General features: G+C 34.1%; 1 protein-coding gene across 1 annotated transcript in view; it reads right to left on the reverse strand.

The window, feature by feature from the left end:
- Window positions 1-693: 693 nt before the first annotated feature.
- DNAH12 (dynein, axonemal, heavy chain 12) overlaps window positions 694-14,288 on the reverse strand; it is a 71,062-nt gene continuing 57,467 nt past the window's right edge. The window contains exons 58-74 of the mRNA XM_010081056.1: window positions 13,973-14,165; window positions 12,846-13,018; window positions 12,202-12,342; window positions 11,082-11,240; window positions 9,923-10,067; window positions 8,937-9,087; window positions 8,361-8,614; window positions 7,718-7,858; window positions 6,758-6,895; window positions 5,606-5,839; window positions 4,994-5,179; window positions 4,419-4,522; window positions 3,091-3,295; window positions 2,759-2,896; window positions 2,201-2,292; window positions 1,888-1,955; window positions 694-884 (exon numbers count right to left, since the gene is read on the reverse strand). Of these exons, the coding sequence (XP_010079358.1) occupies window positions 694-884; window positions 1,888-1,955; window positions 2,201-2,292; window positions 2,759-2,896; window positions 3,091-3,295; window positions 4,419-4,522; window positions 4,994-5,179; window positions 5,606-5,839; window positions 6,758-6,895; window positions 7,718-7,858; window positions 8,361-8,614; window positions 8,937-9,087; window positions 9,923-10,067; window positions 11,082-11,240; window positions 12,202-12,342; window positions 12,846-13,018; window positions 13,973-14,165 (2,713 nt within the window). The remainder of the gene's footprint in view (window positions 885-1,887; window positions 1,956-2,200; window positions 2,293-2,758; window positions 2,897-3,090; window positions 3,296-4,418; window positions 4,523-4,993; window positions 5,180-5,605; window positions 5,840-6,757; window positions 6,896-7,717; window positions 7,859-8,360; window positions 8,615-8,936; window positions 9,088-9,922; window positions 10,068-11,081; window positions 11,241-12,201; window positions 12,343-12,845; window positions 13,019-13,972; window positions 14,166-14,288) is intronic.

The following is a 14,288-nucleotide window of genomic DNA, read 5'->3' on the forward strand; positions in this document are numbered from 1 at the left end:
ATTTTATAATTTATTTTTCACAGAAACTATTTAGAAAAAAACCCTTACAAAAACCAGAATATCTGAATTAGATCCTGAAAAGACAAATTTGCTGAGGAAGGAATGCATCAGAAGTACCTACTACAGATAGTCAGACCATTTCTCATACTGCAGTCTTCGCTGTTTATGACAGAACATAGGCTATATATAAATCCACACTGAAATCCCAAAATTTACTACCTATTAGCTTTCCACTCACATCATTCAGCACTCTTAATGCTTCAAGTTAATTAACTGTAATAGTCTGCACTTTCTGAGAGAAACATTTTCATTTTCCATTAAGATATGCATTACTTGAATATCACAAAATATAAAATTGATGTTTACATGTTAACAATATTACCAAAGGCTAAAATCCTAGCTGTACCTTTTATGGATTTAAGATATATTTTGTGATATTCAAGTAATGCATAAAATTGATGTTTACATGTTAACAATATTACCAAAGGCTAAAATCCTAGCTGTACCTTTTATGGATTGTAAAGATGCTAATAATTCATACTTAAGACAAAATACCAAGAATCAGAAAATATTTGCATGCCCTCTTTTAATATTAACAAGTCAGATGTTTCTTTTACACAGTATGTTCCACTTCCTCTATAAGTGAACAAAAAGAACAGGATCTTGCGAAATTTGTATCCGAACTGCCCCAACTTAGTCATCCAGCTGGCAGAGCAACGCAACACCTCGCTTGATCCAGTGTTGGACTGGTTTATCGGTGTTAAGCGTCAAAGCAATGACGAAATTGGTAGAATGTCCTGTAGTAGATAAGGTTCCTTTACGCTCACTTGTCTTGTAGAGTGGGCAAACGTACGCATTAGATTTCTTTATGTCCGATTTTGCAGCTTCAAAAAAACCCCAAAATAATCTATTACATTTAGCAGATCTATTCATAGAAACATTATCTACATACAAATATTAAGTATTTACAGCAACATCCTTAAAGCTAAATAAAAATGCAAAATTATTTTGTGAGTAGCATAATAAAATTATCTGGCTTTTTTTGGTGTTTTCTTGTGTGGTTTGTTTTGTTTTTAAACCCAACTAATTTAAATACAATTTGTTTTCAGGACTCGATGCTTTTCTGTGGCTGTACCAGCTTTGTAATCATTCAAAGACACACACACACAATCCTGCAGGAACTCTTTGTATGCCTAGACTGCTTACATGCAACTCGTGCAAAGTCTAAAATCATGCATGTGCGAAGAGATTCACCCAACCTCAGGAGGAAGCACAGGCAGAAAAAGGAGAAACTTTATAAGACTGCCTAGCAGCTAATAATATCTAAGTTGCAACAGTTGCAGTAAGTCCTGCTTAAGTGAATAAATAAACACAGGTATTTACTGCTCCTGATCAAAGAAAACAAGAGTTCTGGAAAATATCTTACTAGTATGACAGACAACTAGCATAGCAGCTAAAAATAACCTGAGCAAACTGCTAAATCATGTGAGGTAAAACATTGAGTCTCTGTAAGTCAATTGAAAGTTCTCCTCAAGTAGAGCCAGGAATTCAAGCAATGTGTGCTTTCCTACCCAAATTAACTTTTGGTTGAAAAACAGATTGGGGAGTACTGAAACACATATATAAAATTTCATGTAACTGGTCATTTAATCTAATCCACAATTATAAACATGTGGGAAGAGGGACAGGCCTATTGCTCAGATGAGATGGGACTGAGTCAAGCTAGCAGGCACAATTTTTAATGTAAAGTCATAGGTCAGATGCACATGAATTCTGCATGCATTTGGGTGTTTTGGTGAGGCTAGGAGCCTACATCTTCAGTGAAAAAGGAATTCACTGTTGCAATTTCTTGTTGAATAGCTCATACTTCAGTAAAATTATACTCACTCGGCTTTATCCAAATGATCGGCATCATATCAAAGAGCAATTTGGGATGCTGCTCAGCTAACAGTCCCCTGGTGAGAGAAAGCAACAAAATAATTATTTGTGGCTTGGTTTTAAAGTGAAAAGGGTTTTGAGGTGTGTTTTTCGGTTGTTGCCTGTGTGGGTTTTTTTTTCCTTTGTTTTCCATGCATGAAAGAGTATTTTATTTGGTGTGTTATTCCAATAATATGAAAAGTACCACTTAAAATATTTAAACAAATCTTGCTTGAGCACCAAAGAAAGCTTTCCAGAACAGTAGTAAAACACTATTACTGACTTGGTCCTGTCCCAGCGAGCTCCATCTAAAAATAATCCGTGGATATAAACACCATCTTCTGGTGCAGCATCAGCAGTGTCCTGAGGAATAACCTACAACAAATAAAAGTGTTCCATGTTATTAAACTTCCATAGCTTTTTGCTTTTTGAGGTATGATGCCAATAACCGACTTTCAGAAGATCAATCCAAAAAGAGAATAATGAAGTAATACCTTCCTTTCAGTACTACTTTTATACAAATCTATAAAGATAGCAGATTTCTGTGGGTTTGTTAATTACCTTTATTGTAGGTTATAAAATAAGGCTTCAACCACACAGACAAATACATACTCTGTAGGCTGTTTTCTTGAGTGGAGGTCCAGGTCAAATGATAGAGCTACTTTTAATACATTTTTTTTATGGATGCTATTTAACATGCCTATCTTACCAAAGAATTAAATATATGCCTTCAAATTGCAGTGAGTTGCAAAATGAACCTTCCAGTCAGGATTTACTTACTACATCTCACTGCAACATCAGGACTTAGATTAATAAAATATTCATTTATATTTATCTCTACCTGAAATTCATATCCCAGAAGGTCAATAGGGATCCTGTGCTTCCTGGCATAGTTTTGCATAGCTCCAGTTAAGAAAGCTTGAGTGAAATAGAATCCCGACAGCCAAAACACTGGGGGCTTCCCCATTTCATACCAGTCCTGGAAAGAGGAAAATTACACATTCAATAATCAGAAAGAGAGAATCCCATATTGTTTGACCATTTTCTACATAACTGTACTTGGAAAATTTAAGTGAAGTCTTAACACTTCTTTCCAGTACACATTTAATGTAAAGGACAAATCATAAGAAAAAGTAGATTAAATAGTTGGTAGCACTGCCTCTTGTATGTTACCTGTAAAAATTTCAGCCTTTTTAGAAAATCTACAATATAGCTCCCTAATGGTTTTAGACTCGGGTATGAATGTTTTGCCCAACTCTCAGGAACTTTTCCAATAAGCAGACTGCCGCACAGAGCCTCCAGCTCAGCATCCATAACAACCAGTCCTTTAATGGCTTTCTTCATGTTAATTAGTGTAATACGAATGGTTCGGATTAAACTAAAAAATAAAACAAAATTTTAAAAAGTTTTGCATTATTTGTAAAACACATCATCCTCACTGGAAAAAAAAGAAAAAAAATGGATTATGGAACCATCTATAGTATTTATATAGTTGTTATATAACTGAGTAATTAGCCACATCTGTAAAGTCATGGATTTGTGCTGATTTACTTAAGACTAGGAATAGTTTAATAAATTATTTTGTTATCTCTGATATACTCTGTATTATTTGGTAAGAGAATAAATTTGGAACTCCCAATGTATACACCATACACTAGATGAAGGAAAAAGATTTAGATTAGAAAAGAAGAGGTGGGTAAGGTCTGCAACAAAGGAAAACTTGGAGACTAAAAGTCAGAGAGCATTATTGAAAGTTTGGGAGAAAATGAAGTGGGAGATATGAAGAGACAAATAGAAAAGAAAAAGGACAGAGAAAAACAGGGAAGAAAGTATGTAGGAGCAGGCAAAGGTAAGAAAGAAAATCAGGAAACAAAGTCAAAAGAGAGACTGGGGACCCAAAGAGAAAAATAAAAGTGATTATAGTTTTGTAATCCTAGGAGAATAATTGTGAAAAAAAGGTATAGGTAGAAAGTTGTGAGAAAAGGGGGAAAAAAATGAAAAATTTAAAACAGAAGCACATGAGACAATAAGGAAATAATCTGAAACACTTCCAGCTATCAAGGAAAAGGTTTCACAAACTGTAACTGTGCATGTATTACAGTTTCTAACCCCTTTACCCTACAGGTCAGAAATATAAAGAAAATAAAATATAATTGACGATAAAGAACTCCGCAGAGAAAGCAAAGCTAAAAAAAAAAAGGAACGTAAAAATTCTGTTCATATTCTCTTTTCCAAGTGCCTCCTCAGTCTCCCTTCTTCTATCATGTATTTTTCTCTTTCAGTTCATTTTGCCACTTGATCATTTTTCTGACATCTATCCTACATTCTGACTTTTCGCAAGGCCTAAAGGTGCTTGGATTGTAGATATCACTGCAAACAATTAGAAGGGAACAAAATAAATATTTCACACAGCATAGAGCTGATAGTGTACAATTTGCAGGAAAACTTTTTCTGCAAATGGAATAATTTTGGTTATATTTAATAAAATATAACACTCTTACATGTTAAATCTTTCCATTTCTTGCACCAACACAGTGTTCATACTTTCTTCATATCTCACAGGATATTTATTTAGGCAACCTTCAATGTCAAAATCATTTGGAAGCTGTAAATGACAACATATTTGGAAATCATTCCATGTATCATTATGTATTAGTACTATATTAAAACTACGCAGATGTGAAAAATCATAGAGTAATAGATACCATTAAATTTTCTGATGAGTATCTTACCAATACAGCATTTGGTAATTCAATCCAAATAAAATTTAAGGGTTTTTTAAAGTGATGTTTATCTTTTAAAAACCATCTAAAATTTTTCATATCATGAAAACTTACAAATGTGTTTCAATTTTATTAATTTTAAACTTTTTCACATGAATGAATCAGCTGTTCTTCCAAATTATGTTTGCTCTATTTTCTCTCTCTGTCTCCTATCTCTTACGTATTTATTAATTTCATAGTTCACCAAATTCTTACCAGGAGGTTTTTTCTCCAACATGAAATCAACTTGACACTGAAGGTTCTAGTTAAAGAATTTCTGCTTTGTAAAAAGATAAATTGGCATAATACAATACCTTGCTGAGAATATCATCCGCAATTTCATAAAGAGTGCTGTCATCACCTCCAGAAGTTCCCCGAGTGTCTCTTCCTTGTGTTAAAAGCAGAGACTCAAAGAGGACCTTAGTTTGCTGAAGATCTTTTGAAATATCCACATTTTCATGCAAACCAAATACCTCTGGGTGCTGACTAAAAGGAAGTTGCTAAGACAAAATAAACAATAAACATCTGCATGAGATAAAGCAGCATGCTAGTAACTAGATCCAAATCACCTTTAAGAAGCCAAGTGAAAAACTACCACTGACTTCAACCGAAGGGGGATAAGGACCTTAATGGTAGGTATTCGCAGACAGTAATACTGCTGATAGAGCCATCACCTCACTTACAGAAAGCCCTTTCCAAGGAATTCTCGATTATCTATGCTAGGTCCTCCTATCTACTTACTAATTCCCTCTCCCTCCCCGAAACATTCTAGATCATGGCAAGGATCATACAAGGATGTCAGGCAAGAAGCCAAGCACAAAGTTTAATGTGCTGCAAAACTATCTTTAATGCAGAGAAGCCTTTAGGGATTGCTTTCTTAGCACATTATAATTATAACAGTTCAAAATCTTGTTGCTACTTTTTACCTTAATAAACTCAATGTAGTCCTCATATGTGCCTTTTGGTGGAGCATAATAGCTGCCACTGGGAGAAAACGTGTAATGAGGATTTTCAATTATATTTGGATTATAGAAGTCATCCAGCATTGTCAGCAGTAAACGTCTATCCCAGTCATCTGTCACTCGACCTCCATAGTTGCACTCACCAGTTAGGTAAGATACAGCTTCAAAAGGAACATGGCTATATTCATTTATGAATAACTGAAACAGAAGACATAAGTAATTCTAGAGACTCGAAATATCTGCAGAACAGTGAGAACTCCAGACTAAAGGGTTGGAAACTATAGTGTATGCAAAACTGAAGTTTATGGAGTTTTCTCCCTAAGTGTTGGATATTCAAATTCGGAAATATTTTTTCAGGTAAAATCATTGTTTAAAATAAAGAGGAGTTAGTAGTAAAAGCCTCTTATGAATATCCAAATTAGGAAGTCATCCAAGTAAGTCTTGAATTATTTACAAGTGTATAGTTTTTCCTGTCTGAACTTTCTAGATGGACGCTTTTCTGTGTCATAAAGAAGCGTGCGTTTCACATAATTTTTCTTCCAATCTTCAGAATCCTCTGATCTCTTTCATTAACTTCTTGGTAACTTTTCCAACTGTCCAGCCTCAACTTCTGTAATTCACAGTTTTAGCTCTCCTGAATTTTCTACAGGCCTGCAGAAGACTCAAGGTCAAGCAGTGTTCAGCATTTCATTTTAGGGAAGAAGAATAGTCTGAGGCTCAGTTTAACTAACAGTATATATGTAAAAAAAAAAATAAATAAATGAATCCTCCTAACAACAAAAACCACCATAATAGGTGACTCACTGGCATGGTGTTAGTTAAAGCACAATGAGCTCTTACACATGACAATTTTAATTCTTATTGTATTCATACAAACTCATCATATTCCACACATCTGTATGAATCTAAATCTCATTAAGAACAATTTAATTTTTATTTCATTTGTAATTTTGAAAACATTTAGAAGATGATTGACATTTGTTCTCATTGTAGCTGAACTGAAGTAACGAAAATCTATTAACAATTGATCTAACTTAGGTGCATTTCTCCTTTTGACTATTGGCTGTTCCTATTCTTTCCAAGATCAGAGTTAAAGGTAGTGATAGATGATTTTACCTGCAGTTGTCTGATACTGATTCGCAAGTCGGATTCATTAAATCCATAGGGTATATTCCAACCAAGAGGCCCAAATTTTCTTCTTTCCTGAACAAGAGCATGGAAAAAACAAACTCCAAAGAGCAGTTTCTCCCATACCTTTGAGAAAAACAAAAAAACCAAAAAAGTATTATTAACTTGCCTATATGCTAGTGCTAGTCTGTAACTTACATAGATAACACAACATTCGATTACCACTCTCCATCTAGGGTACAAATATAGGCAACTTTTAAGTATGCTGTGGTTATTTGACTTGGGAACAAATGCACACATGGTTGCCACATATGCAACCACATTTAGCTAGTTCCTCAAGTACTATGACACAAGTTTTTTTTCTTCTTCCACGTAAAGGGCAGCTGACTTCATAAGAATTTAAATAGCACCAGACATTTATTTTTAAGGTTCATTAGACAAACATAAAATACAGATGTATTATTTAATGTAAGTCCTTAGATGCACCCACTTATACCTGTGTATATTGATTACCATACTCCTATCTCTGACTAATCTCATAGCTTTTTAACTTCCTTCACAGGTAATAACTAGCTAAGTGGTTCGTCACTTATCAGTAAGACATGTGGGCACTGCAGTACTGGTCCCTGGTAGCAAGAAAAGATCTTTTCAGTGTTTAACATCTCAGCAATGATAGGTATTGCCTACTAATGAATGCTCAAAATTTATGTACATTGTGTAATATGTGTACAACATGTATGTAATTTAATAAAGCCTAAGAAACCATTTTAAATATTACCACATTACATTACCTGGCAGTGTAATTCACAACTAACCATCTTTATAATTGCAAAACCTAAACTCAAAACCATAGCAAAAAATTTAGCTTGTAATATTCACTGGACAGTAATTAGTATATCTGTGGATAAAAAAAGAAAGAATAAGACTGTCAAGATATAGGCACACTACCAGCTCCTTTCCAGGGCATCCAGAGAAGAATGCAGGATCAGAAATAGGATCAGAAAGAAATGACTGAAGTAGGTTTAACCGGAGACCAGTAGGAGGTTCATTTGTCATCTTTACTCCATTCTGCAGAATGGTTACTGGAAACTAGAAATAAAAAATAGCAAAACTGCATTCAGAAAGTGTGGAATAGGTGTTATATTATATATATTTACATATATAAAAGACACCAAGAAAGTAAGACATTGCTGTAAACAACAAATCTATACTTTAAAATGTTTTCTTGGTATTCAGCACCTTATACATAAAATACAAAATTAATTTTTTGAATTTATGTGAAAGAAAACCTTGGTGACAGCAAAAAAACCATCTTAATTATATATACTGGCAAAATGCAGTTCCATTCAATTCACTAGTACACAAAAATATCACACATCACAATATCAAAATATTACAAATGAAGTTTGGTATTACTAGGTTTAAAATTATTACTTTTAAAATGTCCTTTCTTGATTAAACTATCTGTTCAACAGCCTCATTGTATTACACAAGTTCCATATTATGAGCTCATTCAGGGATATGAATATTTCCTAAAAACGCCATCAACTTTTCCTTTCCCCAAATACAGGATGTTCGGCAATGCATGTACCTTTGGTGAAGGGTAACTAGTAAGCCAAAGTCTGAAGGTTAGATGACATGTTTCAACGTTAAACTCTTCACATATTTTCTCCAGCATCGGCATCCAAGAGACAGCTAAATGACAATTTTGTAAACAAACCCAGGTTCCTTCTTCCATTGCTTTTTGAATCATTTTTGTAGCTATAGGTCCTTGTCCTTGTCCTAATGAGATGGACTGAAACTTATTTCCCACCATCTCTCTGTCATTTGCAAATTTCAGGAGGCCTTGAACAGAAAGCGTAAGATTTTAGCATTTCTTCATTAAAAATAAGTTATGTCAGAAATTTTTATTTTAAATGTTTATTACTATTTTGTTAAAATGTACATATAACAAGATGGTATAGCTTCGATGTAGTGTAAAATGTATTCAGTTTAAAATACCATTCCCCTTTTTAGGGAGCATAGAATTTTACCAGTGTGACATGATCCACTCAAATCTAGTTGCAAAGAGTGCAAAATAATCCTTTTTGTGTATTGAAGGGGAAATTCAGGTCCCCAATCTGAAAAGCTGTACTACACAGTTTTTTTTCTTTCTGTGTATACTTACTAGACATGGGATCTGCTCCTGGAGATAGCACAAATAGTAAAGGGATTGTACAATTTGAATCCAAGTAACTTTTTGTTAGATCAAAAGGTGGTGGTTCTACAAATTTCCTCCCCAGTTTATCAGTTACAAATTTTGTTACAGCTGGACCAACCTGGTAAAAAAAGTAAGTACAAAACATTAACATAATTTAAGCATAAGTGCATATTTGACAGCATCTTTTATGTATCATATATTGGTTAAATTCCTGAGCGTACAGACACCTCTCTGATTTGCAGGGATTTGGGACTAGTTTTGCAGAATGCTTTAGAAGCAAAAGTTTCACCTCTTTTTAACACCTCCCTTATTTTTTTTTTCTCAGAAGAGGAGTAATAATGCTTTTGGAAAATAAAAAAACCCATATATCACATAAAAAAACCTAAATTACATTAAGACTTTAATACAGGCTTTACCTGATGTAGAGGACTGGCACATTCTCCTTTAGTAAACATTAATGTAATTATTTTTAATTAATTAATTAATTCTAAGGAGCAATTGCAATATGTACTTTAAATCCTAATATTGATTGTTCCTAAAGTACATACAATACAATTTGCTAAGTGCACCAAAGGCAGAATGTGTTAGAAGTTTGACTTATTCAAATCAACACATTTGATCTCTCTTTGCCTTGGAATCCCTCGTACGAAAGCATATGGTACTAGAAACTCTAGCGAGTGCACCAGCAAACAGACTAAACATGAACAAACACTTGAAGAAAGCTAGAACAATTAGTGCATCTTTCAGAGTATACTCAATCACATCAGACAGAAGATCTCAGCTGGTGCCTGTGGTGTTTGTACTGCTCAATGGAACCATAAGAATAGCATTTATTTTCTTAATAAAATATGATGAAGAACAGATTAGTTATTTTAACAACCAGAGCAAACCAGTGCAAACTATGCTACAAGATATGGAACATTCTACAAACACTTGATAACAGATCTTTGTACCTTGTCTGGTCTTAAGCACCGAAGAATTATCATCTTTTGAAATTCATTTAATGTATTATTAAATTGCTCTGGTAATGGAAAACTCTGTGGCTCTTTGCTGTCATAAATTCTCTGCCACTCACCTATATTTTCAGAGATGTGACTCCTAGAAGAAAAAAAAAGCACTTACAACTACAGTAAATACCTGGAGTCTGTTTTTTTATGTTTATCAAACATTTACATTGTATTGTCATACAAGCCACTCCACATCTACATCAGCTCCAGTTAAGCTTTCTCCATGCTGACGACTGAAAAAACTTTTCCTACCATGCTGTTGCAGTCATACAAGACTTCACCTGAAAGGTTCTGACTTGACAATAAGTTCTGTCTGTTCCTCCAGCCAGCATGGCTTGGACCTTCATAGGTCTCGGTGAATTTTCTGTCTGTCATATTTCAAGAAAACTCCACTCTTAACTGAAGAAAATTACCAGGAAATTAAACCAGGGGAAAAAAATATTTTTCTTCATGCAACACACAGACTAAGTCCTCTGTAATGGGGCAGCTCCCAGACTATTTAAAGGCTGGATCATCGTCCACATTGCTACTAAAACTCCAAAGGGGGAGACAAACACAAAACAGCCCCAAACAATTTCTTCTAACAGAGCAGTGTTTCCACAGTCAGATCCAAATCCTCCAAATATTCGGTCTCTGTCAGCTATTTATATGCAAGACTTGTACAGCCATGCTGGCTCCAGAATTTAGGGTTAAGTTCTATTCAAATCCAGGGTGAAATTTTCCTGATTTCAGACTACATTTTACCGGAAAAATTCCTCCCTCAGCACTGCAGTGGAATTTTGCTACATATACTTCCTTTGGCCTCTTACTGATCCCCTTGAAACATTGTTTCTCTACCATGGGGACATTAAAAAAAAAAACTTTATTTAGGGAATGCCTTGAATAATTTAGGCAAATAGCTTAATTAAACAATATTATAATTAGCCAACTGACTGTCTGACTTAAATAAGCGGAGCAAAGCTAATAATGAAAAAAAGGGATTGGTTTTACTATGTTGGCATTCTGCCATCATTTGGAAAACATATAGGAAACATTTCTTTCAGCATGTTACACATGCTTTAGTCAAAACCAATTAAGGCTAATTCACATCAACGTTTTACTATACCTCAGTCCTTTCAAAGCTGGGATATCACTTGCACGACATAATTCATCCCAGCTCTTATCTGGCAGCCAAGATGGATCTGGATTCTTGCACTCATTCTTGAGACCTACACCCCCAGTTAGGAAGAACATAAACTCTTGATGTTCTAGCTCATTTTTAGCCCTATATTAAAAAAAAGAGATGGATAATATTCAGTTATTGAGATATAATTTTACATAATATGAAGAGTTGTTTCAAATTTATTACACTTCGCTGCCATTTAGTAATACTTCTACTGCAGTAACAGCTGAGATCAGATCTCAGTATTCTATATAGTTAAAAACTGTATTGTAAAAATGACTGATTAAGACTACAGTAAGAGTTTCAAGAGGTAAATGGTATATATCTGCTTATTTGGTTTTAAAAAGTGCAATTATTCCTGATTTTTAAAGGTTTTATAGAAAATAATGGGTTCTGGGAATACAATAGCCTTACAGATCAGCCCAGGAAGAATGTTCTATACACAGATGTGTACACATTGTAATTAAGTAAGTATGCACACTATGGTTATGACCATGCAATTTTGAACTTACCTTTCTGTCACAATGTATTCACACAAAATGACAAAAAAACAGAAAGATGAAACTAAAAAGCCAGTGGAAGAGAGAAGACTGCAACTGAGATCTCATGATGCGTGCAAAAGGATAAAAGAGAAAGAAGAGAGAAAAATTAAAAACAAAGATAAAGCCTAGAAGTTGCTGGGATGGCATGTTACTGTCTTAAATTTATTTTGAAAACATTTCCTTAAATAACAGCAATCATTCTTGACATAAGGATGATACGTAGCACTACCCAGGTCCTTTAAAGGGAGTCAAAGATGTATCATTGACAAAATCATTGATTTTAATGAGCCTAGGAATATTCTTTTCATGATGTGTCCAAAAGCTATATATAGTAATGATACATGCACTCACATACTCTTTCACTTGTAAATATTATCAGTATAAGAAAATCCAAAAATTATCTTACTCCAAAGGCTGTATTATCAATATGCACAAGAACATGCTGTATCATCAATACCTTTTTCTATTGCAAAAAAAAAATTAGTTTCTGTTATCAAGAGACTTCACAAAAATGAGCTTACATGAGAAGATTACAACATAGCAAAAATGAGAAAAGCAGCTTGTCCTTTTCAAACAGCGAACGACACACATTGCAATACAAATTGTATGTAAAGTGGTCAGTTAGATATCGAAGTCGCTTCTCCAAAATTTTGGACTTGTTACTGAAAAGAACAGAAGTGAGAAACAGATTTCAAAATTAGTAACTTAGGCAAATCAGTTAAGAAATCTAAGTCTGTTTAGGGTTGCAGAGGAATTCTATTAAACCCACATGCTCCACAAGGGACTCAGATGGCCACTTCCCCAAAATTTCAATTATACTCAGTGTTTGACAGCTCTTTAAAAAGTCTCAAGCAGAATAATGAGCTGAAATAAATTTGCCAGTTAGGTGGTGGCACTCAAGAATGTTCATAATGGAACCTAGTTCAGAATCAAACAATCCTTTCTATAAGTCACATTCTTAAAAATACTTAAATAAAGTAGATGCTTACAGTTCATTGTTTGCTCAAACAGTAACTAAAAAGAGCATTTACTTTATTAATAAGTCATGTTTTGTTTCAAAATCCTGCATTTAACAAAGGATAAGAGGTAAATGGTTTCAAAGCAGAGGGAACTGTCCATAAGAGAATGAAAACACTTTATTTTACGCCAGACAGACTGTATTTACCTATCACGAATAGAGTTGATGAAGAGGTTGACAAACCAGCTAAGAGAGTACTGGTACATGGGATCAATGTTTGCCAGGTCTGCAATACTAAAGAACAGCACCGATGAATGCTTTGCAATAGGTCGATAAACTTCTCGAGATTTGGCTATCTTAAGTTCCGTTTTCTCTGCAATCTAAATATCAATAGTAACTGATGAAGAAAAGCTTTCAATATTCTCTTTTGTACAAAAATATTACCAGTTAATAACATTAAAATACTTCTATACAGCACTTTGTAATGCCAGAGTAAGATAACCTTTATATTCCAAAATGCACAATCACAGTAGATGATAACTAGACTAAGTGAAACAAGTACTTGCCCTTAGCATAGTATTGCCTGATCTATCTACCTATACTACAGGATGCGATATTCAAACCAAAAGACAAAGGAGGCACAAGGGTTTTCATGCATCATTTAGCATCAAAAGTGTCAATCTTTATCTCTGTAATACTTAAAAAGATGGGTAATTTCAGACTGGTTATGTATTTAAGCTCTAGGTATTCTACTGTAAATCAGCTTTATACAAGAAATATTTTTAATATAAAAGGTTTTTCAAAATTTGGTCATCAGATGTTCTGAGATTACATTTGATAGGCATGAACAAATAGCAGGAACACTAGTACCAGATTCCTGTTAAGTCTATAGTAATTTAAAAAAAAATATCTCTATCCTCTTATCAGTGTTATTTAGCTCTCACTAACTTCAGCTGGTATTTTATGCACTAAGTATAATAAAATAATCTGGGCTTGCATACCTATATTACTCACCCAGATTATTAATGTCTCCCTGAATATTTCTGTCATTTAAAAAAATTAGTTCCTTCCTTTACCTTAACATGTTACCTTAACTTCAGAATTTATTACTTTTCACTCAGTCCGTAAAGATACATATTGTTTAAAATATTTTAAAGACTGAATAAACCATCAGTGAATACTCAAGAACAGTTCCAATTTTATTTCTCTTCACATTTCACGAGCACAGAATTTCCTCGTGCTTTGCATCTAATTTGCAGTCCTTCTGCTAGCTGCAAATTTTAACATTTAATTTCTATGTATTGTTACGGAAAACACACATACTCACTCCTTACCTGCTGTTTTTTTGTGATCTCACTAGCCATTATTTTTGCAGAATCCAAGACCTTGATAGCAGTCTCATCTTCCAAAATATTCCCTTCAGATGACTGTAAGGTTTCTAAAATTTTCTTCTCAATTTCTCTCAGATGCTTTTTATTGGCTGCAGATTGAAGGATGAGAGCATTTCTTTCCTCTTCTAATTCTGGTCTAATGAAAAACACCGCATACAACAAAAAAGTCAATGTTCATCTTCCACTGACTGTAAAGGAAGCCCAGGAAGATGACTCTCTCTTCCTACACCAAATATTTGCGAATCTTCTCATAGTTTAA

This window comes from Pterocles gutturalis, unplaced genomic scaffold (assembly GCF_000699245.1).
Source record: "Pterocles gutturalis isolate BGI_N339 unplaced genomic scaffold, ASM69924v1 scaffold4459, whole genome shotgun sequence".
NCBI classification, from domain to species: domain Eukaryota; kingdom Metazoa; phylum Chordata; class Aves; order Pterocliformes; family Pteroclidae; genus Pterocles; species Pterocles gutturalis.